Source organism: Bos mutus, chromosome 20 (genome assembly GCF_027580195.1).
Source record: "Bos mutus isolate GX-2022 chromosome 20, NWIPB_WYAK_1.1, whole genome shotgun sequence".
Classification (NCBI taxonomy): Eukaryota; Metazoa; Chordata; class Mammalia; order Artiodactyla; family Bovidae; genus Bos; species Bos mutus.
In genome coordinates this window covers 30,518,255-30,543,564 of record NC_091636.1, presented here as the reverse complement: position 1 = coordinate 30,543,564, position 25,310 = coordinate 30,518,255, and the positions used below count along the sequence as shown (strand labels likewise).

At 40.0% G+C, this 25,310-nt stretch overlaps 1 protein-coding gene and 1 non-coding gene across 9 annotated transcripts in view; both read right to left on the bottom strand.

The window, feature by feature from the left end:
- ARHGEF28 (Rho guanine nucleotide exchange factor 28) overlaps positions 1-25,310 on the bottom strand; it is a 345,798-nt gene that overhangs the window by 86,664 nt on the left and 233,824 nt on the right. For all 8 annotated transcript variants that reach the window (XM_070357593.1, XM_070357587.1, XM_070357588.1 and 5 more), the window contains 6 exons: positions 19,422-19,699; positions 16,327-16,534; positions 13,216-13,327; positions 8,253-8,295; positions 3,162-3,285; positions 2,682-2,814 (listed from right to left, as the gene is read on the bottom strand). In XM_070357593.1, the coding sequence (XP_070213694.1) occupies positions 2,682-2,814; positions 3,162-3,285; positions 8,253-8,295; positions 13,216-13,327; positions 16,327-16,534; positions 19,422-19,699 (898 nt within the window). The remainder of the gene's footprint in view (positions 1-2,681; positions 2,815-3,161; positions 3,286-8,252; positions 8,296-13,215; positions 13,328-16,326; positions 16,535-19,421; positions 19,700-25,310) is intronic.
- On the bottom strand, positions 407-478 carry TRNAC-ACA (transfer RNA cysteine (anticodon ACA)). The gene has a single exon. It is a non-coding gene; the product is annotated as a tRNA-Cys (tRNA).

Genomic DNA, 25,310 nt, shown 5'->3' with positions numbered 1-25,310 from the left:
GCAGCCTGTGCACCACAGGGAAGGGTGGCTCCCACTCATCGCAACGGGAGAAAGCCCACACCAGCAATGAAGACCCAGTGCAGCCAAATACAAATAGATCAATCAATTTTAATTTTCTTAATTAGTAAAAAAAAATAAAAATGAGAGGACAAAAAGGTCAGAGATGTGGCTGGGGGTCAGATGAAGGGATCTGACCCTGTGAAGAAGAAAGGAGTCGCAACTGATGAAGCATGTGCCATCACGCCAGTAAACTGGCTGCTGACACGCAAGTGTGGTGAAGCGAAGTCGCTCGGTCGTGTCTGACTCTTTGCGACCCCATGGACTGTAGCCTGCCAGGCTCCTCCATCCAAGGGATTTTCCAAGCAAGAATACTGCAGTGGGTTGCTGTTTCCTTCTCCAGGAGATCTTCCCAACCCAGGGATTGAACCCGGGTCTCCTGCATTGTAGGCAGACGCTTTACCATCTAAGCCACCAGGGAAGTCATGGAGGCAAGCCATTAACAATCCACAAACAATCCTTTCCACAAACTTCTAAAAATTTAGCAAAGTAAATCACAGCTAGACTGCTTGGTGCTATTTTTTAAATGAACACACTTTATTTTTCAGAGTAGTTTTATTCTTTTTGCTTGATGCTACATCAGGTCCCATAAAAGAAAGAAATCAAGTCCCCAAGGAAAGCAACATTCAAACATGCAATGAAACTGGCATGTTAAAGACAATGTGAATGGCTACATTCACATTTTTAATCATTTTCTGGGAATTTATTGAAGAACTTTACATATAATCTTCCCCTGCTCTTCGCCTCCCTGTGTACTCCCATGCCACTTCCAAAATGTCTCCTGAATTCTGGCCACCAACAAGTACCACAAAATGTATTTCATCTGCCTGGGCCTGAATTCTCTTGCACTGAGTTATTCTTTCATTCCACAAATATTTACTAAGCCCCTACTATGCAAGGGAAATAGATGGGGAAACAATGGAAACAGTGTCAGACTTTATTTTTTTGAGCTCCAAAATCACTGCAGATGGTGACTGCACCCATGAAATTAAAAGACGCTTACTCCTTGGAAGGAAAGTGATGACCAACCTAGATAGCATATTCAAAAGCAGAGACATTACTTTGCCAACAAAGGTCCGGCTAGTCAAGGCTATGGTTTTTCCAGTGGTCATGTATGGATGTGAGAGTTGGACTGTGAAGAAGGCTGAGCGCCGAAGAATTGATGCTTTTGAACTGTGGTGTTGGAGAAGACTCTTGAGAGTCCCTTGGACTACAAGGAGATCCAACCAGTCCATTCTAAAGGAGATCAGCCCTGGGTGTTCTTTGGAAGGAATGATGCTAAAGCTGAAACTCCAGTACTTTGGCCACCTCATACGAAGAGTTGACTCACTGAAAAGACTCTGATGCTGGGAGGGATTGGGGGCAGGAGGAGAAGGGGACGACAGAGGATGAGATGGCTGGATGGCATCACTGACTCGATGGACGTGAGTCTGAGTGAACTCTGGGAGTTGGTGATGGACAGGGAGGCCTGGCGTGCTGCGATTCATGGGGTCGCAAAGAGTCAGACACGACTGAGCGACTGAACTGAACTGAACTGAACTATGCAAGCATTATTCCAGGCACTACAGACATAGCAGAGGACAAAATCAACAGACAAAAACCCATCCCTTGTAGAATTTATAATCTGGTGAAGGAGACAGATAATAAAATTGATACAGAGAACAGACAGCAAGTTAGATGATGTGAAATGCTATAGTGGGATAAGAAAGAGGAAAGGGGGACAGGAAGTAAGCCAAGCAAAGGGTGGTCAGGAAAGGCCTAACTAAGGGGTGCCATCTGAGCAGACCTGAAGGAGGTGAGGGGGCAAACCATCGGCTGACTGTGGCAAGACTTCTGCAGGCAGGGGGATATGCAGGAGAGCCCACAGGCAGGAGTGCGCCTGGAGCCTGGCATGCTGGAAGAACAGCAAAGATGCCAGAGGGACTGAACCGGAGGAGTCGGGGAGGGGCCGGGAGGAGAGAGACCATGGGGGCCTGGGAGCCATTGTCAGGGCTCTGGCTGTCCCAGGGGATGACAGGAAGTGTCAAGAGAATCTGGAACATGGGGATAATGCCTTGACAAACGCACTCAGACTGATGTTTTGAGAACTATACTTTCTGCAGTAAATGCACAAGGGAACCAGTTGCAAAGCCATTGAGATGGCAGATTTAGACCAAGCTGCTAACAGTGGCAGGTGTGAGAAGTGGTTGGCTCTAAATATTAATATATTTTGAAGCTAGAGCCAAGAGTAACGTTCAAGGCTTGGATGTAGGAATAATTTTGGCACAAGCATTTGGCTGGAAGGATGGGACTGCCATTAACTGAGAGGGTCAGCTTGTAGGTGGGCACAGAGGGAAGTGAGAGGAGCCCCAGGGGGACACGTAACATTTGTGACACTGCTCAGACTTCCAAGTGGAGACATCAGTAGGCAGTGAGGTATGCAAGCCTGTTTGGGGAGAGACTATCACATGTGGATGAAAAGTATGGAGTCAGCCATTACAGGTCGCTGCTTGCTAATGAAACCACATGGAGGCACAGAAACAGACGTCTGTGTGAGCGCACTGAGTGATGGCACTACCCTCAGGATGCTTATTCTCGCGGGAGGCGAAGCGGGAAGACAGCCCACGTGGGGCCCAAGAACTTACTGGAGCACTGGAATGACTCTTTCCCCAGGAGCGTTTTATCACAAACCAAACACTGCAGAACCCCAGAGAAAGTTCCAGGGACAAACTGATGTCGAGTCAGTTTCTCTTTGTCTTTGGCATCCTTGCCTTTTGTCTTCAGGTATGGCAGCAGCAGCAACGTGGAGAAAAAAAAAAGAAGAGAAAAATGCTCAGAGCCAGCCAACGTACAGAAATCATACAAAGTCTTTATGTGTCCTATCAGGAGAGGAGGGCTGCACACCAAGGGATACGATAACGCCAAAATGAAACCTCTACCAGGATGACGTGGTCTCTGTACTTCCAATGACTTGGAAAATGCCCCACATGAAATACAGAGATGTTTAAACGTGTGTGTATAAAATCTGTGGTAAGTGAATTTAAAGGGAAAGTGCAAACTATACTAATTGCTCAGAAACTGAGCCATTCATGCTTTATGGACAGTAGGCATAAAACCTTAATTACCTTTGATTTATTCCGAGGGCTGGTCATCCTATTCATGAGGAAGCTAAAAGTTCGGCTCACTTTGTATTTTTCAGATTCTGATTTGGCAGGTATGATGTATTTATCCCATTCTTCTTCCTGAATTCTACAAAAAAGAACCTGTTATCACAGCTTATAAAACTTATCAGAGGGAGCAAAAAAACCAGGAGTCATACATACATATGTGTGTGTATAGACAAATACACAGATGTATTTTACACATATATTTTTGTGTATATATATTACACATATATTTAAACATATATATTTTTTCAGCCTTTAATGGTTATTCTAAAGATAAGAATAGAAACTTTCAAAAATACATCTTATATTTACTTGAACAGGTATGTGATAAAGCAACTACCTCACAATGAATGCTAACAATTACAGAATCTAGGTGGTGGAAATAGGTATTCTAGTATATAATTCTTTCAGCTTTTCTGAATACTTTAAAAAGAATATATTAAAATATTGGAGAAATAAAGGAAATCCTAGAATCACAACTTTATTCTGAAAACATTCATCTCCCTGTTTACCATGCTAATAGAATTTTTCTAGTACCCAGAAGCCAAATAACTAATGACATGAAACTGGGACTTTATTTATTTTTGGAACAGAGATAATACTCAGAAGACACACATTTCTTTGTCCGTATAGCCTGAGAAACAGATCATCTGCCTCAGGGTTCCGTCTCTCCCACTCAGTCACGTTTTCTGCAACCTGAGATTCTCTCTGTTGGAAAGGAGAGAAGACTACAGAAACTCCCTCAAAATAAGAGGTAAGCTAAAGGTAACTGTACCCAATCTTTGAACACACCGAATATCATTTATTTTCCACTAGTCCATGGACTCACTCTTTAGGAGGAAAAAAATGGTCCCAGCTATGAAAATAAAATTTCCCTGGAACTTTATTTTCCCAGAACTGTGTCTGATCTTCTGATATTTCTAATCTTATCACAGAGAGAGAAAGCATGAATATATTAAAGATCAAGCAGATAACATTTCTGCAGACTATTTCCATAATAAACATTTCATAACCAATGTCTCTCTATCCCCCTCAGACTTCCCATTTGTCAGTGTTGGTGGCTAATACATTCATCTCTGGGAAATACTTCTCAAAAGCAAGCATGCTATAGATATGCATGAAATGTAAAATGACAACTTTCTAGGACTTTAACTTTTCCTATCTAATCAAAGACTAAATTATTTCTAAGGTTCTTTCTCACACTTAAATATAACATGTAATTACCTGGTACACATTAAAGAAAACTAAGTTATTTGACCTTTCTATTAGACTTGAGAATTCATATCTATGAATGCATTTAAAATAAATAAGGAATACTTCAGAGCTACCTCTCGGTCCTGCAGGACAGTGTATGTCCTGCCATCGAAATCCTGCAGTTAGTGAAACTGGGTTTGCTACTTACAGAAAATAGTTTAAAAGATAAACAGAAATGAAAGTGTCTTACAACTACTCAGAATAACACGAGGAACCCAGGCCCTCTTTTTTTCCTTCTACTTTCACAGCCACCCTCTCAGATAACCCACTGCTTAATATATCCATAAATTTCTATACCCCTTGTGTTTTAAGCATTCTGCTTTGCAAAACTCTTGGAATAACATGGAATGGAGAAAAAAGTACATTTGAAAGCTGAAAAGAAATCCTCTCTGGAACACCTTTTGGGACACCATCAAGAGCCATCCAGTATCTAAGAGAAGAACAATATGGGAGGAGATCTAACTCTTGGAACTAAAGAATGATAGGTCAGCTCAGTTCAGTTGCTCAGTCGTCTCCAACTCTTTGCGACCCCATGAATCGCAGCACGCCAGCCTCCCTGTCCATCACCAACTCCTGGAGTTCACTCAGACTCACGTCCATCGAGTCAGTGATGCCATCCAGCCATCTCATCCTCTGTCGTCCCCTTCTCCTCCTGCCCCCAATCCCTCCCAGCATCAGAGTCTTTTCCAATGAATCAACTCTTCGCATGAGGTGGCCAAAGTATTAGAGTTCCAGCTTTAGCATCATTCCTTCCAAAGAACACCCAGAGCTGATCTCCTTTAGAATGGACTGGTTGGATCTCCTTGCAGTCCAAGGGACTCTCAAGAGTCTTCTCCAACACTACAGTTCAAAAGCATCAATTCTTTGGCACTCAGCTTTCTTCACAGTCCAACTCTCACATCCATACATGACCACAGGAAAAACCATAGCCTTGACTAGACGGACCTTTGTTGGCAAAGTAATGTCTCTGCTTTTAAATATGCTATCTAGGTTGGTCATAACTTTCCTTCCAAGGAGTAAGTGTCTTTTAATTTCATGGCTGCAGTCACCATCTGCAGTGATTTTGGAGCCTAGAAAAATAAAGTCTGACACTGTTTCCACTGTTTCCCCATCTATTTCCCATGAAGTGATGGGACCAGATGCTATGATCTTCGTTTTCTGAATGTTGAGCTTTAAGCCAACTTTTTCACTCTCCTCTTTCACTTTCATCAAGAGGCTTTTTAATTCCTCTTCACTTTCTGCCATAAGGGTGGTGTCATCTGCATATCTGAGGTTATTGATATTTCTCCCAGCAGTCTTGATTCCAGCTTGTGCTTCATCCAGCCCAGCATTTCTCATGATGTACTCTGCATATAAGTTAAATATGCAGGGTGACAATATACAGCCTTGACGTACTCCTTTTCCTATTTGGAACCAGTCTGTTGTTCCATGTCCAGTTCTAACTGTTGCTTCCTGACCTGCATACAGATTTCTCAAGAGGCAGGTCAGGTGGTCTGGTATTCCCATCTCTTTCAGAATTTTCCACAGTTTATTGTGATCCACACAGTCAAAGGCTTTGGCGTAGTCAATATGCTAACCTATTTGTTTTTTTCAGAACCTGGCATCTAAGTGTTTAAAAAGCTCCAGTTTTCCAAATTGAAAATTGACAGAGTTGAGACTTCAACTTTGAACACTCAGATCAGTTTTTTTTTTTAAATAAAAGGTAGTAGATCCATCAGATTTAAGATGGATGGTGGCAATAAAATAACTGAGTCATACCACATAATCCTAAGGACTTGGGATAGATGAAGTGTCTGCTCCTACAGGAATGAGCCTGCAAGGTCCAAAATGAGCCCCCGCCCCGGCTCCTTTTACCTGGCTGAACTCTTTTCCAGAAACTAAGTGATCAAAATAAATAAGGCAAATAAATAAGGCAAACCCTCAAGTAAATATCTATAACATGACCAAAGCAAAGCATTAGGGTCTAGGCAGGTATCATACTGGCGTAACCAACAAGCTATCAGGAATACAGTGGGTGAGGTGAAAGATTGACTCTACTGGATACACCAGGGGATAGGGCTAAGAAAGGTGGATGCTTTCGGGATGTAGACCAGAGACAGACCAAAGAATGGGGGGCGGGGACCAGGAATGAGGAATATGAGAGAAAGAGATGATCCCTATACATTCCATCCAAGCTAACACTTTTTGTTGTTGTTCAAGCCCTTTTACTTTTTATTTTTAAATTCTAAATTCATTTATTTTTTAATTGGAGGATAATTGCCTTACAGAATTGTGTTGGTCTCTGCCAAATATCAACATGAATCAGCCATAGGTATACATGTGTCCCCTCTGTCTTGAACCTCCCTCCCCATCCCACCCCTCTAGGTTGTTAACAGAACTCTGATTTGAGTTCCCTGAGTCATACAGCAAATTCCCATTGGCAATCTATTTTACATACGATTATGTAAGTTTCCATGTTACTCTCTCCATACATCCCACCTTCTCCTTCCTCCCTACTGCCCCATGTCCATGAGTCTGTTCTCTGCCTGTGTCTCCATTCAAGCTAACACATTTTATAAGTCAGTACTTAACTGATTCTGACATTGGCTCACTCAGTCTTAAATTCCTCTCCTGATGGAAAATATTTTTGATTTAAAAATAAATCTTTACAATCAGTCAAATAACCCCAGCCTACTTCTTCAATTGTTAAAAAGATGGCAAGGAGAAGACTGCTAATCAAAATGATGACCAGGATGATGAACAAATTCCAGAAGTAGTCAGTAAATAATTTAAGTAAGTCATAAATGTAAAGCATCTAAAATGGTGCCAGGCACATGAAAACACCCAACAACAGTCATTGCTCTCTACTGTCATCACTGTCATTGTCCTGATGCCATCCTCGTTGGCCTATGCTTAAGTGGCATTCTAAGTCTGTCTCTGTTTCAAAATTTCTATTCTGGTTTCCAAAAAATAGAAAGGAACAAAAGGAGATTTCTTTTTCTTCTTCATACTTACAGTCCAAGATGTAAAGCAAAATAGTCCATTCTGATCTATATAGTAAAAGATCTCAGAGTTTGAGCATTAATAGCACCCAAATTAAAACGATTTTCTTCCTTCTCATATGGTCTCTCAAAGTCAAACATTTGTGCCATGTCTGACATAACCCCAAGGCTGTTTCACAGTGTGACTCCTAACAGTTAGTTTCTCAAGACCCACAGAACACAGTGGTCCAGTTTGCTGGCTCATTGGCTGCCCAAGGTTAACTCCAAGGACAGTTTTACCTTCTAGAGGAAAGAGCAGCTTAGGGCGTACAGCTTTCAAATCTGCATATTAATCACAAAGTTGATAATGTTCAAAGCGTTTTCTGTATCATTTATTCTTTGTTTCAAACATAACACTTCTAAACAAGACTCCATGATGACAGCAGCAGGGATGTTAGACCCTTTCTGTAGCTGGCACCAGGGCCTGTTATCACGCAGCAGTCTTCCTGTTGTGGAGGACAGACCTTGTGAGAACCTGATGCCTTTCTAAAGCAGGTGGTCTCACACTGCTCCCCACTGTCCTGTGCTTGGAAGTGTTTGGCTTTGAAAATAACCCCAGCCTACTCTGTCCCCAGTCCTGAGCCCTGCTCATCCAGGGACTGAACGGAGCAGCGGGCACACGTACACCCACGCAGATCACAAAGGGAGCAAAGCCTCAAGCATGCTCTTTATGCAAAACCTCTCACAAACTACTGAACAGGTACCGAAAACAATGGCTAAACATTTCCAAAGATGGATCAAACAGTGCCTCAGGAATCTGAAAGAGTTAAAATACCTTTGTTCTCTCGGTGGCTCCGGAAAGCTGTAAGCTCTTTGCTCTACAAGACACAGAACAATAAAATGAAAACGAAGGCAGACGAATGAGCAGTCATGTGTTAGTCTGAAGTGCACACAATGTACTCAACTCTACGTTATCATTATACATACCACCAGTTAACAAATAACAAGAAAACAAGTTATTCTGTGTAACTAGGGCACTGCTCCAGATATCTTTATCACTTTCCCTAATTTGGAGAAAATGGAGAGGAGGCCAAAACATGGCAACATTTAATGATTTTATGAACTAAGTTAAGGCACTGGCACCCCACTCCAGTACTCTTGCCTGGAAAATCCCATGGATGGAGGAGCCTGGTGGGCTGCAGCCCTTGGGGTCGCTCAGAGTCGGACACAACTGAGCGACTTCACTTTCACTTTTCACTTTCATGCATTGGAGAAGGAAATGGCAACCCACTCCAGTGTTCTTGCCTGGAGAATCCCAGGGATGGGGGAGCCTGGTGGGCTGCCGTCTATGGGGTCGCACAGAGTCGGACACGACTGAAGTGACTTAGCAGCAGCAGCAGCAGCAAGGGGCAGCAGACATTTTCAGAAGGGTGGAAAACCAGTTCGACCTTTCTCAGTATCTCTCACTAGGGCTTCATCTCCTATTCTTTTTTTTAACTTTTTATTTTATATTGGAACACACCAATTAACAATGTTGTGATAGTTCAGGTAGACAGCCATGGGACTCAGCCATACACATACATATCCATTCTCCCCCAGATTTCCCTCCTATCCCTTCATTCCTTATTCTTACCACTCGTTTCCCAACATAATACAGAATCAATAAATATCTTAGTGGCTTTTTTGCAAAGCTTAGAAGAGTCTTGCAAGCTAGCCTAGGGAGAGTCCGTTTTAATACACCTGTAATGCCTTCACAGAGCAGTCAGTTTGGAGATGTGCTTTGCAGCTTATGGCAAGGGGAGAGTCCCTCCCCCACTGGGCTTGGGGGTGGGAGAGTAGAAAGGGGGGATTCCTGCAAGCAGCTTAGCACCAGCTTGTTTGCCCAGCTGGAGTATCTACTACAGGGATGGAGCAGAGACACGGACATATACAGAGAGAGAGACTGAAGGAGGGGCAGCCGCTGTGGAGCGCAACATTCACACAGCAGGGACAGGCCCTTTACTGTCACAGTCCAGGAGAGTGAAGAGGCACAGCGAGGTTGCAAAGGGAAATGGACCAGATGGACATGGAGGAAAACTAAGAAAAACATGTCCTCTGAAATGTGGAATTTCAATGCTGAACCCAAGACTATCTTGTAGGTAGTAGAAAACCCACTATGAAGAATCTGAAGACTTTTTTATTTTCTTCCCATTAAATATTCTGCAAATTATGTCATGGGCAGAAAGCATTATTATTATTGTACACAGACTGAGATGTCAGGAGAATAAGCCATTTAGCCAAAATAATCAAGCTAATAAAGTAACAGAATCAGACCCAGGCAACTGGACAAAGTCTAACAGGATTCCATCCATCAGAGCACAACAATGTTCAAAAGTACATTCACTTCACTCCACAGATTCTTAAATGTAGAGCGCTGGGATGCTGTAATCGTCATTTCAACATGGAGAACATTCCTTTTGACCTAAACCCATGAACTACCAAAGGGAATTATAGTGAATTTTCTTTCATGTATAAAGCATTACATAGTAAAGTTGCCACCATTGCACTCTGGGCTCAAAAAAACAGAACCAAAAAAAAGCACGAGAAATTATCATAAGTAACCCTTTGGAAATGATAAGGAAGACAGAACATTACAAATAAGTATAAAAAAGACTGAAAGACCATCCTATCTTTGTGTATCTATATTACAGCTCATGTACAGGAGTTTTCCACTGAGGAAAAAGAAACTTGGACTCTGCTCAAATAGAAAAAAATTCAGAGGGACTCAGAACTCATTGACGGAGGATGTATAAGAACACACATGTCAATTTACCCCTGATTAAGCAGGCAACAGCACCCCACTCCAGTGCTCTCGCCTGGAAAATCCCATGGACGGGGGCGAGAGTCAGACACGACTGAGCGACTTCACTTTCTCTTTTCACTTTCATACATTGGAGAAGGAAATGGCAACCCACTCCAGTGTTCTTGCCTGGAGAATCCCAGGGATGGGGGAGCCTGGTGGGCTGCCGTCTATGGGGTCACACAGAGTCAGACACGACTGAAGCGACTTAGCAGCAGCAGCAAGCAGACTGAACAATGAAACATTAGAACACATCTTTGAAGCAGTCAAGCTTTCACACATGTGCTGTGATCATACACACACACACACACACACACGTTAAAATTATTTCTTTTTCCTTAAGAGTTAATTTACTCTTCGCAGTCCTATGATTTTGACTGACCTAAATGTTATCAACCCAAATGTTTGCTACCATAGAAGAATATTCATTGGAATCTTTGTACATTTAGTGTGTAACCTCAACCTAAATTGCCTGTTTGTAATTCTTACCTCTGGAGAGTATCAAACTTCATTCAACTGCCCTATTTTTAAATATACTGTCTAAAGACAAGCTTTTATTCACAGAAAAAAAACAGGGAATTAATTTCAGTTTCTTATTCTTTCTAATTCAAATGCAAAGATTTACGGAATGTATGTAAAGCAAAAATACCCTTCCTTATTCATTAAAGAACTCATAAATCAGGGCTCTTTCCCTTACAAACTTCAATTTTTCCCTCAGTCATCTGAGATTTCAAACATCATAACTGTCAGAATTTAACAATCAGAGATACTAGAGACAAAAAGCCAAAGGTACCATTTTGCACACTGCACAGAAAACTTAAGTGTTTTCCAAATAGTTATAGCACAAAGTTAATTCGCCATCTCTAAGACTATTAGTGAAAAGGTATCCAAGCTGCCATTAAAAGGAATCCCAACCTAAGCTAAGGTCAGGGGGACCTGGAGATCCTAGACAGACTTATGGTATTAAAAAAAAAAAAATCCAGGGCAAATTCAATCCATCGTCTACTCCTGTCCCCTCAAGGTAGTTGTATCCTTGTTTTTCTTAGTCCTTTCTCTCCATCTTTCATTCTAAAAATCAAAACTGACATTTGTATCAGTGTTGTTTTCTCTTCTTCCAAAAAGACATCCCAGGAGGAAAAAGGGAAAAAATGCCTTGCAGAACTTGTTTTGTGATTTATGCATTTTGTCCAGTATATTCATTCAGCAAATACTGACTGAAGCCATTCATGAGTCACTGTTTTAGAATGGCAAGTCCAAGCACAAGGATTATGCTTTCAACATTGCTCCACACAGCATAAAAATGCAAAATAATGGCAATATAACAAAGCAAGAATAAGAAAAAAGGAAAGAAAAAAGGAGTAAAATATGTTCTATTTTAAATATTCCAAATATTGAGAATACTTAAGTACATCTCTTGCTTTCTGAGTCCTCTAAGACTCTTAAGGATAGATAATAGACCAAAAAAAGGCATTATCTGATACACTGACAAAAAATTTGTAATAATACTATATACTACAGACTGACATTAATACTTCCCAATAACACCTTTAAATGTAATTATTACGTAATACACTATGAACAGAAAGTATTAAATAATCACACTCCAGAATTCAGCTAACAATTGGGATAGTAGCTAAGAGAGACTATAAGGGCAGCTCTGAGTTGCCCACAACTATTCTACTTATTTATCTGAATTCACTTTTGAAAATTCATCAAACTACATGCTTATAATATGTACTTCTTTCTGTAGGTATCAGTTCAGTTCAGTTCAGTTCAGTCACTCAGTCATGGCTGACTTTTTGCAACCCCATGGACTGCAGCACGCCAGGCCTCCCTGTCTATCACCAGCTCCCAGAGTTTGATCAAACTCATGTCCATCAAGTCGGTGATGCCATCCAACCATCTCATCCTCTGTCATCCCCTTCTCCTCCCACCTTCAATCTTTCCCAGCATCAGGGTCTTTTCCAGTGACTCAGTTCTTCACATCAGGTGGCCAAAGTATTGGAGTTTCAGCTTCAGGATCAGTCCTTCCAATTGAATATTAAGGACTGATTTCCTTTAGGATTGACTGGTTTGATCTCCTTTCAGTCCAAGGGACTCTCAAGAGTCTTCTCCAACACCACAGTTCAAAAGCATCAATTCTCTGTGCTGCTAAGTCACTTCAGTCGTGTCCGACTCTGTGTGACCCCATAGACGGCAGCCCACCAGGATGCCCCGTCCCTGGGATTCTCCAGGCAAGAACACTGAAGTGGATTGCCATTTCCTTCTCCAAGGCATGAAAGTGAAAAGTGAAAGGGAAGTCATTCAGTTGTGTCCGACTCTTCGAGACCCCATGGACTGCAGCCCACCAGGCTCCTCCGTCCATGGGATTTGCCAGGCAAGAGTACTGGAGTGGGGTGCCATTGCCTTCTCCAACAATTCTCTGTAGGTATGCTGTATTCTAATTAAAATTTGATTGTATAAAAGTTTATCTATTATTGTTTACATGGGTCACAAAAAATACTGTTTGAGATATACCTATTTGTGTTTCAAGTATGTTCTTTTAACTTGCTAAAGTTCCTTATTAAATAAAGAAATGAAGATAATCTATTTTGCAATGCTTTGCCTCTGGGGAGTTGGGTTATTTCATCACTAATTTACTTAAATAAAATTCTCTAAAGTTCTCACAATAAGGAACCTAGAATAAATTCTAGTTTACACTGCCCTTGAGGAAAACATTTTATTAAAAAAAATAAGGCAGCAGAGAGGTGTGTACATATTTGTGATTTCATCAAAATAAAATTTATGCTTTATGTGATATCCAGTGAGCTGAGGGTTTTGCTAAGAGTAGAAAACTCAATAGTGAAAATGAAATTTAGAATACTTGCCTGCTCCTCTTATATGTTTTATGTACTTTTACTAACTGAAAATCCACTCTGGAAAAGAATGCTTTCACAGCCAAATGGTAAATAATGCTTACCTTCAATTGAATTACACACTGTAAAATCACGCATCAATCGAGTTTTTCCTAAAGAAATTTTGGGTGATGAGCAGGAATACGAACGTGAACGGATTCCAGAAAACAATGATTCCTAAAAGAAATCATAACAAAGCTTTTAAAAAATTTCACAGAAGATTTGAAAGTATGCACTCATTATCAACGTTACTAAATCAGGACCTTTACAAAAACGATTCAACTTGAATATTTCTGATGTAATCTTATTAATGATTTGTTTCTGTTTGTCTCTCACTCACAACTCTAAAACATGCTATTGTTTTTTGAATGCTCAAATAAACTTGAGCTCCGGGAATAGTTCCTATATACTTTATACAAGTATATAGGATATACTTAGGATACAAGTATAACATTCTAACCATGTTGGTTAAAAGTGAAAAATTAAGTCACATAATTTTCTCTGCATATTCAACAAGTCTGACTTTTTTTGACCTGAGTTGTCATTTATTTTTATAATTTTAAACTGTAGCCTTTAAGCAAAATTCCGTATGAACTAAGATCTATATACATAACAATTATTAGAAGGTAAAGAAACAGTCACCTAAAATTATGTTCTTAAAAGTTCCTAATGGCTATTTCCTGAGGGTGTCCCTGGTAGCTCATATGGCAAAGAATCTGCCTACAATTCAGGAAACCAGGGTTTGATCCCTGGGTTGGGAAGATCCCCTGGAGAAGAGAATGGCTGCCCACTCCAGTATTCTTGCCTGGAGAATTCCACAGACAGAGGAGCCTGGTGGGCTACAGTCCATGAGATCACAGAGTCGGGCATGACTGAGTGACTGACACACAAAGGCTATTTGTAATATTAGCTGCAGCCTCCAAAAAAGAATGCATCAGAGCATTATACAAATCCTTCTAGTCTTTGCTCATCTTTCAACAGATCTTCCATCCAGTACTTCCTGGGATTTTGTTTGAATTATCACTGGTTTATATAGTTTAACTTTATCCCTTTAAGTGACCTGCTGTTTTCTTCCTGTGTGCCCAACCACCTATTATTTCTATCATTATATCGGCAACATATGTGAAAGTGTAAGAAGGCAAGATAATAAAAACATGTTTTTCTTACATGTTCTAGAAATCTTACATGAATGTGCAACAGAATGTCACTAAAGCCATTTACGGCACCCAAACCCATCCAACAGAGGCCATGTAGACTTAGGACTGATGCCCACCTCCCATTAAGATACCACTTAAGGTCAGAGGTAAAAGAAAGTGCTGCAAAATGTGTTACTAAAACAAGGCATCAGCAACAGCCCTTTAGAAGCACTATTTTCTTTTGTTCTCCATAAGTAAAAGCACATGGTTGCCTTAGGCTTGTGCTTTAGTTGAAGAGCCTGGAGGAAAGTTGAAAATAGAAGCCTGACCTTGCTTTGAATGGCCTTGAGCCATGGCAACCATGACTTTCTTATTGGGAAAGACCCAGTGGGCCTGGCAGTCCAAAAGGCCAACCTAAGTTATACCCTAACAGTGAGTTGGTCACAAAGGGCCCTAGCCAAGTGCCATCCTCTGCATTGAAGTCATGCATGGTAATCATTTTTCCTAACAATAGCAATTTGAAAATTATCCAGAATTCCTTGGCAAAAAATTATACAGGGTAATTACAAAGGCAAGGCAAGCCATAATTTATAGGATAGATTCTTCTTAAAAGTGAACAGTACAGAACTATTTCATAGAGCATTACTTTTCCTTCTAAGTAATGATGAGTTTTTCATGCTGCTGCTGCTGCTAAGTCACAGCAGTCGTGTCCAACTCTGTGCGACCCCATAGACGGCAGCCCAACAGGCTCCCCCGTCCCTGGGATTCTCCAGGCAAGAACACTGGAGTGGGTTGCCATTTCCTTCTCCAATGCATGACAGTGAAAAGTGAAAGTGAAGTCGCTCAGTCGTGTCCAACTCTTAGCGACCCCATGGACTATAGCCAACCAGGCTCCTCCATCCATGGGATTTTCCAGGCAAGAGTACTGGAGTGGGGTGCCATTGCCTTCTCTGGAGTTTTTCATAGTTCCATTCAAATTACAAGTCTGAGAACTAGCTACATGAATAACCATATCTAATTTTTATTATCCAAAAATATCACATGATCTTTAGTTTCAGAAGATGATGACAGCTGTACAGACCTCAGAGCTGAGGGTAGAGGATTCAGGTTCTAGGGTCAGAAGGCCTAGATCTGAGTTCTGACTCTATCACCAAGCTTTGGGCAATGTGGACGTCTAATCTTTGCAGAACTTTAACAGATCAAAAATTAAAATAAAAATACCACTTTATATCCTAGGTGAGTTATGAGAAAAGTATGTGTTTTGTACATACATGAAGCATGTTTTGCATATTGTAGAGCATACTATAAAAATAAAACATAATCATAACCACCATGTTTGAGATAAGAGATGTTAAAGCACAGTACGTATCATTTTATAGTGTTTTACTCAAACACGTTGCATTTACAGTAGTAAACTCAATTTAAAAAGAAAACAAGTGGACAATAGAAATAAAACAGAAAACATAGGTCCAAACAGAAAAGGGCTTCCCTGTAAGACTGGAAAAGTTTAGTCATTTCAAGAAACCACAATGAAATGAAACTCCAATGTGAAAAAAGACACAAAAGCTGTCTCCTGTGGAAAAACTAACAGAGTCTATGGTATTCCAGATGAGTTCATGCAGCTCAACAAATGTTACCTCTGCCTTGGCAATATTATTTACCTCATCACCAGCACCAAGTAAAATTTTATGTGTGCAAAACAAGCTTGATCCTTTAAACTCACTTCATACTACCAGCCTTTCTCCCATTGCTTAAGGGATGATGGCAGAAAACACTACAAAATGGTAGCATTTTCCAAAAACATATAAGATGATTTTCATTGGTGGGGAATCATGAAAACAAATCAGCCATTCTACGTAGGGACTATACACATTAGAATGTGAGAGTGTGAAAAGACAGACTCGTGAAGTTCATGGGTCTTCAATTAAAAAAACATTCACAGGTGTTACCATAAACATAATTTGTCTTTCAGAGATGAGCAGATTTAGACAACATACTTTCCAGGCTTTTAATAAACCAAATGAATACTAATAAGAATACCTTCAGCTGCAGGCTACTTGATAAAGAAAATGATTCCGTCCTGGAGATATTAAAATCTGGTTCAGTGTTGGTCTCAAAAGAGTCCAATTCATCCCCGCTAGCAATGCCAGTTCTCGAGGAACTCTGACACACGGGAGTGTAGCAATTGTGCGACTGCTCCGAATGGCCCTCTCCTTCACTGTCAGCATCCAAGGCATCAAGGCTGGAACTGCAGCAAAAAGCAAACAAACAGCTAAGTCATCAACTAAGACAGCCATGGCTCTCTACCTCCCTGAATTCAGAGTCTCTATTGGTGTCAGCTACAAGGGGCTCTCATTCACTACCTAACAAAATTCATACTTAAGTGATTTCTATCATTTTTTCCTCTCCCCTCATCCTGAATAGATCTTCTTAAACAAGATTTTATGGTTCCCCTGAATCAACATTTCAACCTAGCAAAAGTCATTTCAAATTACTACTATCTTCATTATTTCTGTTTTGTAAATATAATTATTGGCTTTCCCTGGTGGCTCAGCTGGTAAAGAATCTGCCTGCACTGCAGGAGATCTGGGTTTGAATTTTACAAGGCCCAAATAGTTACCTTTCAAATATTAAAAACACAGACAAAACAGAGCCACTGAGCTGTTTAGTGGAGAGGGGGCAGGCTCTGGAGCAATTTACATGTGAAAAATGCAGCATGGCTTTCTTTCCTTTGCCCCTGGACAAGTCAGGAGGGCAGAAGCACACTAAGACAAGGAGAGGTGTGAAGATCTCATTCCAGAGCTGGTGACAAGAAATGGGTCAGGCATGAGTCAAGTGAGGTTCCAAACATGTCCTGTTCAATTATCAATTTTAGAGATTTAAAAAAATGATTCCTATGACAACTCCACTTCAGAAGCAGGTGGTGATGCTGCTAACCTACTGCTTTTCTTTCCTCATTTAACTTTGATAACCATAAAATTAAAAGGCAAGAATTTGACCTTGCACCGTTCCAGCTCCTTCCATTTCCATCTACATTTTAAACCACTCAAGTTTTGAGGCTGAGAACTTCCACAGGCATGTTAATATATAATGTACTTTTTAAATGTAGTTTTTCTTTGAGTGTTATACTTCTGGAGCTAAAATTTTAATAACAACACAATAAATCATCTTGATTTTGAAATACAGAGAACCAGAAACAGACTTCAAATTTGGTTATTTTCCTTGTCTCTTATATCAAAGCAGAGCCCAAAATGTCCCATCAGTTTAATTTGCAGCCATGACCACACAAGCATCTTTAAAACTATAACTCACACAATAAAAATCTAGAGAAGATCTTTTATTATCTATCCACTAGACATCACTCTTGGTACCGTTACCTGTTAAAGGTTTCTAACCTCCAGCTGTTGTTTATCAGTGCAACCCAGGGATCAGCACCCAGTGACTTATGCTTACCCTTCCTTTTACTCCTTTCTGATTAAGTTTCTGTCGAATATTCATTCAGGTACATATTTATATATACTCATATGTGTGTTCATTTTATTGTTATTTTGATTCATAATCTTATGTGTAAAACAGGACATATAATCAGAGGTCCAAGGCTCACAAACATTGCCCACACCACTGTTTTATTCGTTCCCTACAATGCCCACTCAATGTAACAATTATCTTAAATTTGGGCATTTTTCTCTTCTTCATTCTCATTTGTCACTCTCATGAAGAATCCTCTTTGTTCTCACTACCTAAGGAAAGTCAATGCGTGCTTAGTCGCTCAGTTGTGTCCAACTCTGCAACCCTATGGATTGTAGCCCGCCAGGCTCCTCTCCAGGGGATCTTCCCAACCCAGGGCTCGAAACCAGGTCTCCCACATTGCAGGCAGATTCTTTACCATCTGAGCCACCCGGGAAGCCCTAGGATAAAATGAAATCAGTAAAAATGGGCCTATTCCCTAAAGAAAATAGACTAAAGGATGAATGGATAAGAAGTGAAGACAAAGACACAGGGTCTCACACATATGCACACACACATAGAAATATGTACAATCATACACAATAAAATGATTGTTCTAAGGACATTTTTACATATACAAGAAATTATATGGAAGGTAACTATAAGTTACAGAGGATAAAAATAAAACAAACACCTCAATTTGCTGCTCTTTGATGACCTAGATGGGTAGGATGGTGGGGAAGTGGAGGGAGGTCCAAGAGGGAGGGGATATGTGTACACATAACTGATTCACGTTGTGGTACAGCAGAAACTAACAACATTGCAGAAACAATTATACACCAATAAAAAATTTAAAATAGAATAAACACCCATCAACCCACTCAACTTGAAACAAACATTGGCCACACTGTTGTTTTATCCTTTCCCTACAATGCCCACTCAATGTAACAAGTATCTTAAATTTGGGGATTTTTATCCTCTTCATTCTCATTTGTTTTTCCTTATTGCTTAAGCACATTATACATGCCCTACAGTAACAGATTGTTTTTGCATTTTATAAATGTGAGATCTAACTGAAGTATTTTGTGGCTCCTTTTTTTGTTCTACTTCATGTTTCTAAGTTGCACGTGATTATGCAAGTAGACATAGTCATAGTTAATTCACTTTTACTACCGCACAGTATCCCATTATGTAACTAGAGTGTAATTTATCTTTTCATCCCCTACCATTTGGGTTATTTCCTACTGCAATAAATAGTCTTATGCATGTCTTTTAGGACACAGAAGAAACACTGCTGGGTCATAATATATATGCACATCCAACTTTACAAGAAAATGCCAAAATATTTTCCAAAGTTATTATACAACTTTCACTCATATCAACTGTATATAGGAGTTTCTATCATATGCATTTTCACCAAAATATGGTATTATTACACTTTATAAAATTTTTGCATATCTAGTAAGTATTAAATGGTATCTCATTGTGGTTTTCTTTTATTATATTTTTGTCAGCTTTCTTATGTATCTTACTTTCAAGTCATGAAATATAAGAACCTAAATGGAGGCAAATTTTGATGTAGAAATAAAAATGGTGGGGGCAATAACAATAAGAAAATAGAATTTTCCAAGTCCAGCTACAAAGTTCTTTGATTTTCTACATTTTCTCTCTAGAATGTAGTACTTTACCTTCTTTTCTTTAGACGACTTTGCTCCTTTTCAAATCCACGAAGACCAAAAGAAAGACTCAAATTGGAAGCATATGAACTAGATGATATGAAAGATGATTGGGCTTCCGTGTGTGACGTCACTTCTGGGCTCTTATTTGGTGGGTATGTGCCAGCACTGGCTTCAGTAGGAAGGCTGGATTTGCTGCTCTCAGGCCCCAGAGAAGAATCCATAGATTCAAGACAGGTATTTGCAGGGATTTCCTCTATATTAATATAGTTAATGTCCAAATCACCAACCTGGTAGTTGAAAGAAAAATATTTGCTGAGCAAAACCAGGAAAGATTGGCAGAACAAAGAATACAGTTTTCACAATTTAAAGACCCTCCAACTTATTTATCTTTTCTGGTTTTTGTTGTTGTTGTTCTTGTTTTTCTTTATGTAAGCAAAGGAATTCTTACATGATATATTTTTGTTTACTTCCTGCTCTCCCATAATACACAAAAGGAAGACGACCAAGTGTTTTATAAACTGTATTACAAAACCAGAAACTGACTATGATTTCAACATTTTATGAACCACTGACTCAAAATGAGGAGAAATGTTTTCAATACTTGAGACAAAAACTAAAGAGTAGGCATTTTAGCTTACAAAATAGTTTATAGGAACCTGGGAAACAAGTCATTGGCAGTCACATAAATCTGAGTCTCCCAAACAAAAGATCAAATAAAGCTACATAAGATGTATGGGTTTAGCATAACTAGAAGACAGAAAATACCCCAAACTTTAAATTACCTGTAAATTCTAAACAAGAGAGTACCAGAAAAACATCAATTTCTGCTTTATTGACTATGCCAAAGCCTTTGACTGTGTGGATCACAATAAACGGTGGAAAATTCTGAAAGAGATGGGAATACCAGACCACCTGACCTGCCTCTTGAGAAACCTGTATACAGGTCAGGAAGCAACTGTTAGAACTGGACAGGGAACAACTGACTGGTTCCAAATAGGAAAAGGAGTATGTCAATGCTGTATATTGTCACCCTGATTATTTAACTTCGATGCAGAGTACATCATGAGAAACACTGGGCTGGAGGAAGCACAAGTTGGAATCAAGATTGCCAGGAGAAATATCAATAACCTCAGATATGCAGATGACACCACCCTTATGGCAGAAAGTGAAGAGGAGCTAAAGAGCCTCTTGATGAAAGTGAAAAAAGAGAGTGAAAAAGTTGGCTTAAAGCTCAACATTCAGAAAATGAAGATTATGGCATCTGGTCCCATCACTTCATGGCAAATAGGTGGGGAGACAGTGGAAACAATGGCTGACTTTATTTTTCTGGGCTCCAAAATCACTGAGGATGGTGATTGCAGTCATGAAATTTAAAAGATGCTTGCTCCTTGGAAGAAAAGTTATGACCAACCTAGACAGCATATTAAAAAGAAGAGACATTACTTTGCCAACAAAGGTCCGGCTAGTCAAGGCTATGGTTTTTCCAGTGGTCATGTATGGATGTGAGAGTTGGACTGTGAAGAAAGCTGAGCACCGAAGAATTGATGCTTTTGAACTGTGGTGCTGGAGAAGACTCTTGAGAGTCCCTTGGACTGCAAGGAGATCCAACCAGTCCATCCTAAAGGAGATCAGTCCTGGATGTTCATTGGAGGGACTGATGCTGAAGCTGAAACTCCAATACTTTGGCCACCTGATGCAGAGAGCTGACTCATTTGAAAAGACCCTGATGCTGGGAAAGATTGAGGGCAGGAGAGGAAGGGGACAACCGAGGATGAGATGCTTGGATGGCATCACTGACACAATGGACATGGTTTTGGGTGGACTCGGGGAGTTGGTGATGGACAGGGAGACGTGGCATACTGTGGTTTATGGGGTACAAAGAGTCAGACATGACTGAGCGACTGAACTGAACTGAAATACTAAACATGAAATCTCAGCCAGCAACCTGTCATACTCTTGCCATGAGACTTTGCAGTAGGGTAAGGGCAGTCTGGAAAAATCTGCATGGGAGGGAGTCAGCAAAGGGCCAAAGACTGATCTAAAATCTGCATCAGGAAGAGAAAGTACCACCTCCACTGGATGGTGTGAAAAAACAGTCCCACTTGGGGACCTCCCTGGTGATTCAGCGGTTATGACTCCAATGCAGGGGAACACAGGTTTGATCCCCGGTCAGGAAGCTAAGATCCCACATGCTGCTGAGCAACTGAGCCCATGCCCTGCAACTACAGTAGCCCACGTCACAACTAGAGACTCTGTGCGCCACAATGGGAGATCTCACTTGATCCAACTAAGACCCAAGGCAGACAAATAAATAATCTTTTTTTTTTAAGTCCCAGTGGATCAAAACACTTGCCCTAAGGAAGTGCTCAAAATTCTCCAAGCCAGGCTTCAGCAATACGTGAACCGTGAACTTCCAGAGGTTCAAGCTGGTTTTAGAAAAGGCAGAGGAACCAGAGATCAAATTGCCAACATCCGCTGGATCATCAAAAAAGCAAGACAGTTCCAGAAAAACATCTATTTCTGCTTTATTGACTATGCCAAAGCCTTTGACTGTGTGGATCACAATAAACGGTGGAAAATTCTAAAAGAGATGGGAATACCAGACCACCTGACCTGCCTCTTGAGAAACCTGTATGCAGGTCAGGAAGCAACAGTTAGAACTGGACAGGGAACAACAGACTGGTTCCAAATAGGAAAAGGAGTATGTCAAGGCTGTATATTGTCACCCTGATTATTTAACTTCTATGCAGAGTACATCATGAGAAACGTCGGGCTGGAAGAAGCACAAGCTGGAATCAAGATTGCCGGGAGAAATATCAATAACCTCAGATATGCAGATGACACCACCCTTATGGCAGAAAGTGAAGAGGAACTAAAAAGCCTCTTGATGAAAGTGAAAGTGGAGAGTGAAAAAGTTGGCTTAAAGTTCAACATTCAGAAAACGAAGACCATGGCATCTGGTCCCATCACTTCATGGGAAATAGATGGAGAAACAGTGGAAACAGTGTCAGACTTTATTTTTTTGGGCCCCAAAATCACTACAGATGGTGACTGCAGCCATGAAATTAAAAGATGCTTACTCCTTGAAAGAAAAGTTATGACCAACCTAGATAGCATATTCAAAAGCAGAGATATTACTTTGCCAGCAAAGGTCCATCTAGTCAAGGCTATGGTTTTTCCAGTGGTCATGTATGGATGAGAGAATTGGACTGTGAAGAAGGCTGAGCGCCAAAGAATTGATGCTTTTGAACTGTGGTGTTGGAGAAGACTCTTGAGAGTCCCTTGGACTGCAAGGAGATCCAACCAGTCCGTTCTAAAGGAGATCAGCCCTGGGATTTCTTTGGAAGGAATGACGCTAAAGCTGAAACTCCAGTACTTTGGCTACCTCATGCGAAGTGTTGACTCATTGGAAAAGACTCTGATGCTGGGAGGGATTGGGGGCAGGAGGAGAAGGGGACGACAGAGGATGAGATGGCTGGATGGCATCACTGACTCGAAGGACGTGAGTCTGAATGAACTCCGGGAGTTGGTGATGGACAGGGAGGCCTGGTGTGCTGCGATTCATGGGGTCACAAAGAGTCGGACACGACTGAGCGACTGAACTGAACTGAACTGAACTGAAGGAAGTACTGGTGATCTGAAGTGGTGGTCATCAAAAGGCATCACTTTTGAGCAAGAAAACAGTAAAAACAAAGAGAGCAGCTCCAAAAACAACCTGGAATATATTCTTCAAAATTATTGTAAAAGACAAACACTAAGTAACTGTCCCAGATTAAAGAAGACTAAAAGAGAGACAACTAAATGCAAGACATGCTATTTAATTTTCTTTTGCTACAAAGAACATTACTGGAACAATTGGCTAAAATTGAATAATGTCTATAAACGGCTAATAGTGTGTGGATGATGATTTCCTGATTTTGGTAACTATATGGCTTAAGTAAGAGAATATCTATGCTTTTAGGAAAATACACTATGAAAGATTGAGGAGTAAAAGGGCATCATATTTTCAATTTACTCTCAAACAAGTTAATATTTGTATACATATCTTAAGCATTTACAAGTACACATATACAAATACATACTCAGAATAATGAAGTAAAATATGGTAAAATTTGGAGATTTTTTTATTAAGAGTATACAAGAATTCTTTGTACTGAATTATACAGGCTTGAAATAATGTCCAAATAAATTTTTTTCAAAGTAGTTTATATGATAATTTTCAAAGTAGTTTATATCACATGAGCTTCCTCATCAGGTAGCTTGATAACCTTGAAAACTCATAGGAAACAGTATGTAAATAAGCTAGCCGTTTTTTCAGGTTTCCATGCCAGATTGAGAGAGATGAAGAAAATTAGATTCTTTCCAGATATTGCTAGAAACTATTTTCAGTATGCAGAATCTGGACTCCTTATGTTGTCCTTGCTATTCAAATGGACATAGGAACAGTAAAACAAATGATGTAATTATACTACAAACGACACCACACCGATATAAGAAACTCTGTGACTTGTAGCCAGATTTTGATTTTTGTTTCACTGCACAAATTCAGCAATCTTCTACTTCATTTCAGTTTACCAATCAGGCTGTTTGAGTTCTCTTTGGATGTATGTTTCACATTATTAAAGCAAAACTTCTCTCAAAGTACTTCCAAACAGAAGTTATTTTCCTATCCTTAATTTGGCTTCCAAAGTTTTCCATTTTTAATGTATCTTACAACATACAAAGACACAGTTTGCCCCCACAAATGTTGGGTCAAGTACAATTTTAGCTTCTGGGGGTAAATGGAAGTACTGCAATATTCACTGGGGAACAGAATGAAAAAATAATGACAAATGTATTTAAACACTGAGAAAATGTGGCAACAGAATAAAGCCATTAAAATCGGAATGTTGCTAGAGCACAGTAAGTCCAATCACCTTGCATCTTAAAAGAATGTCCCCAGAACTCCCACTTTGTCCTAAACTCTGTGTCTCATCCTAGATTTCTATAACTAGGGCTGACATTCAGTGCTTCACACCTAAAGAAATGCACTCGTTCTTGAGAGCTGATGTCCATTCTGATTTTTTGGTTTTTCTGTCATTTTGAATATCACTCCAATCTATCCCATTTATACTATGCACTTAATGTAACAATTTCTCATAACCAAAGGAAAGAGACATTCAACCAATGGGCAGAAATTAGCATTCACTAGACAGAAAAAAAAAAAGTTTACATCATAAAAAATATCTATAAGTAACAGATACAATAGGGTAAAATATATGTATACTAACAATATAGTATACAATATACGTATACTAACAACAACAACCCAAAAAGAACAAAATAGATCACTGTTCAATGAGCATATACAAAATAACTCTTATGTGGAGATCAGGTTTTAAAACCAGGAAATAAGGCAGAAATTATGTGCTATCAAAATTACTCTTGAGAATCCCTTAAACCTCCCATAAATTAGGGCATGCAGAAATTTTCAGATCTATAACTATAATTTTAAAAATATTAACATGTGAGGATCACCAAGCTACAGGAAAGAACAAAGAATAAATCCCTACGTAGATACACATCCAAGCCATCTGTCTCTCTGAGTTTTAACTCACAAATCTCTATCAGGGAATGGGTGGAGAATTCTAAAAGGTTCCAGCCTCCCTGCAACATCTCACCATTCTGTTTTAATACTAAAGCTCTATATCCTAATCACACACTAATAGGTGTGTTGTGAGGATTAAGCAAGTAATTTATGTGACAGTCTCACATGGGGCTGGCATTAAGCTCTCGCTCATTAGTGTCTGCTGGATTTGAATACAAATATTACATAATCAGGTCAGAGAAGAAACTGGCCTCCCAAATGTCATTTCCTATTTTGGCCCCATGGATAAGTTCCCATATTATTCTTGCCGG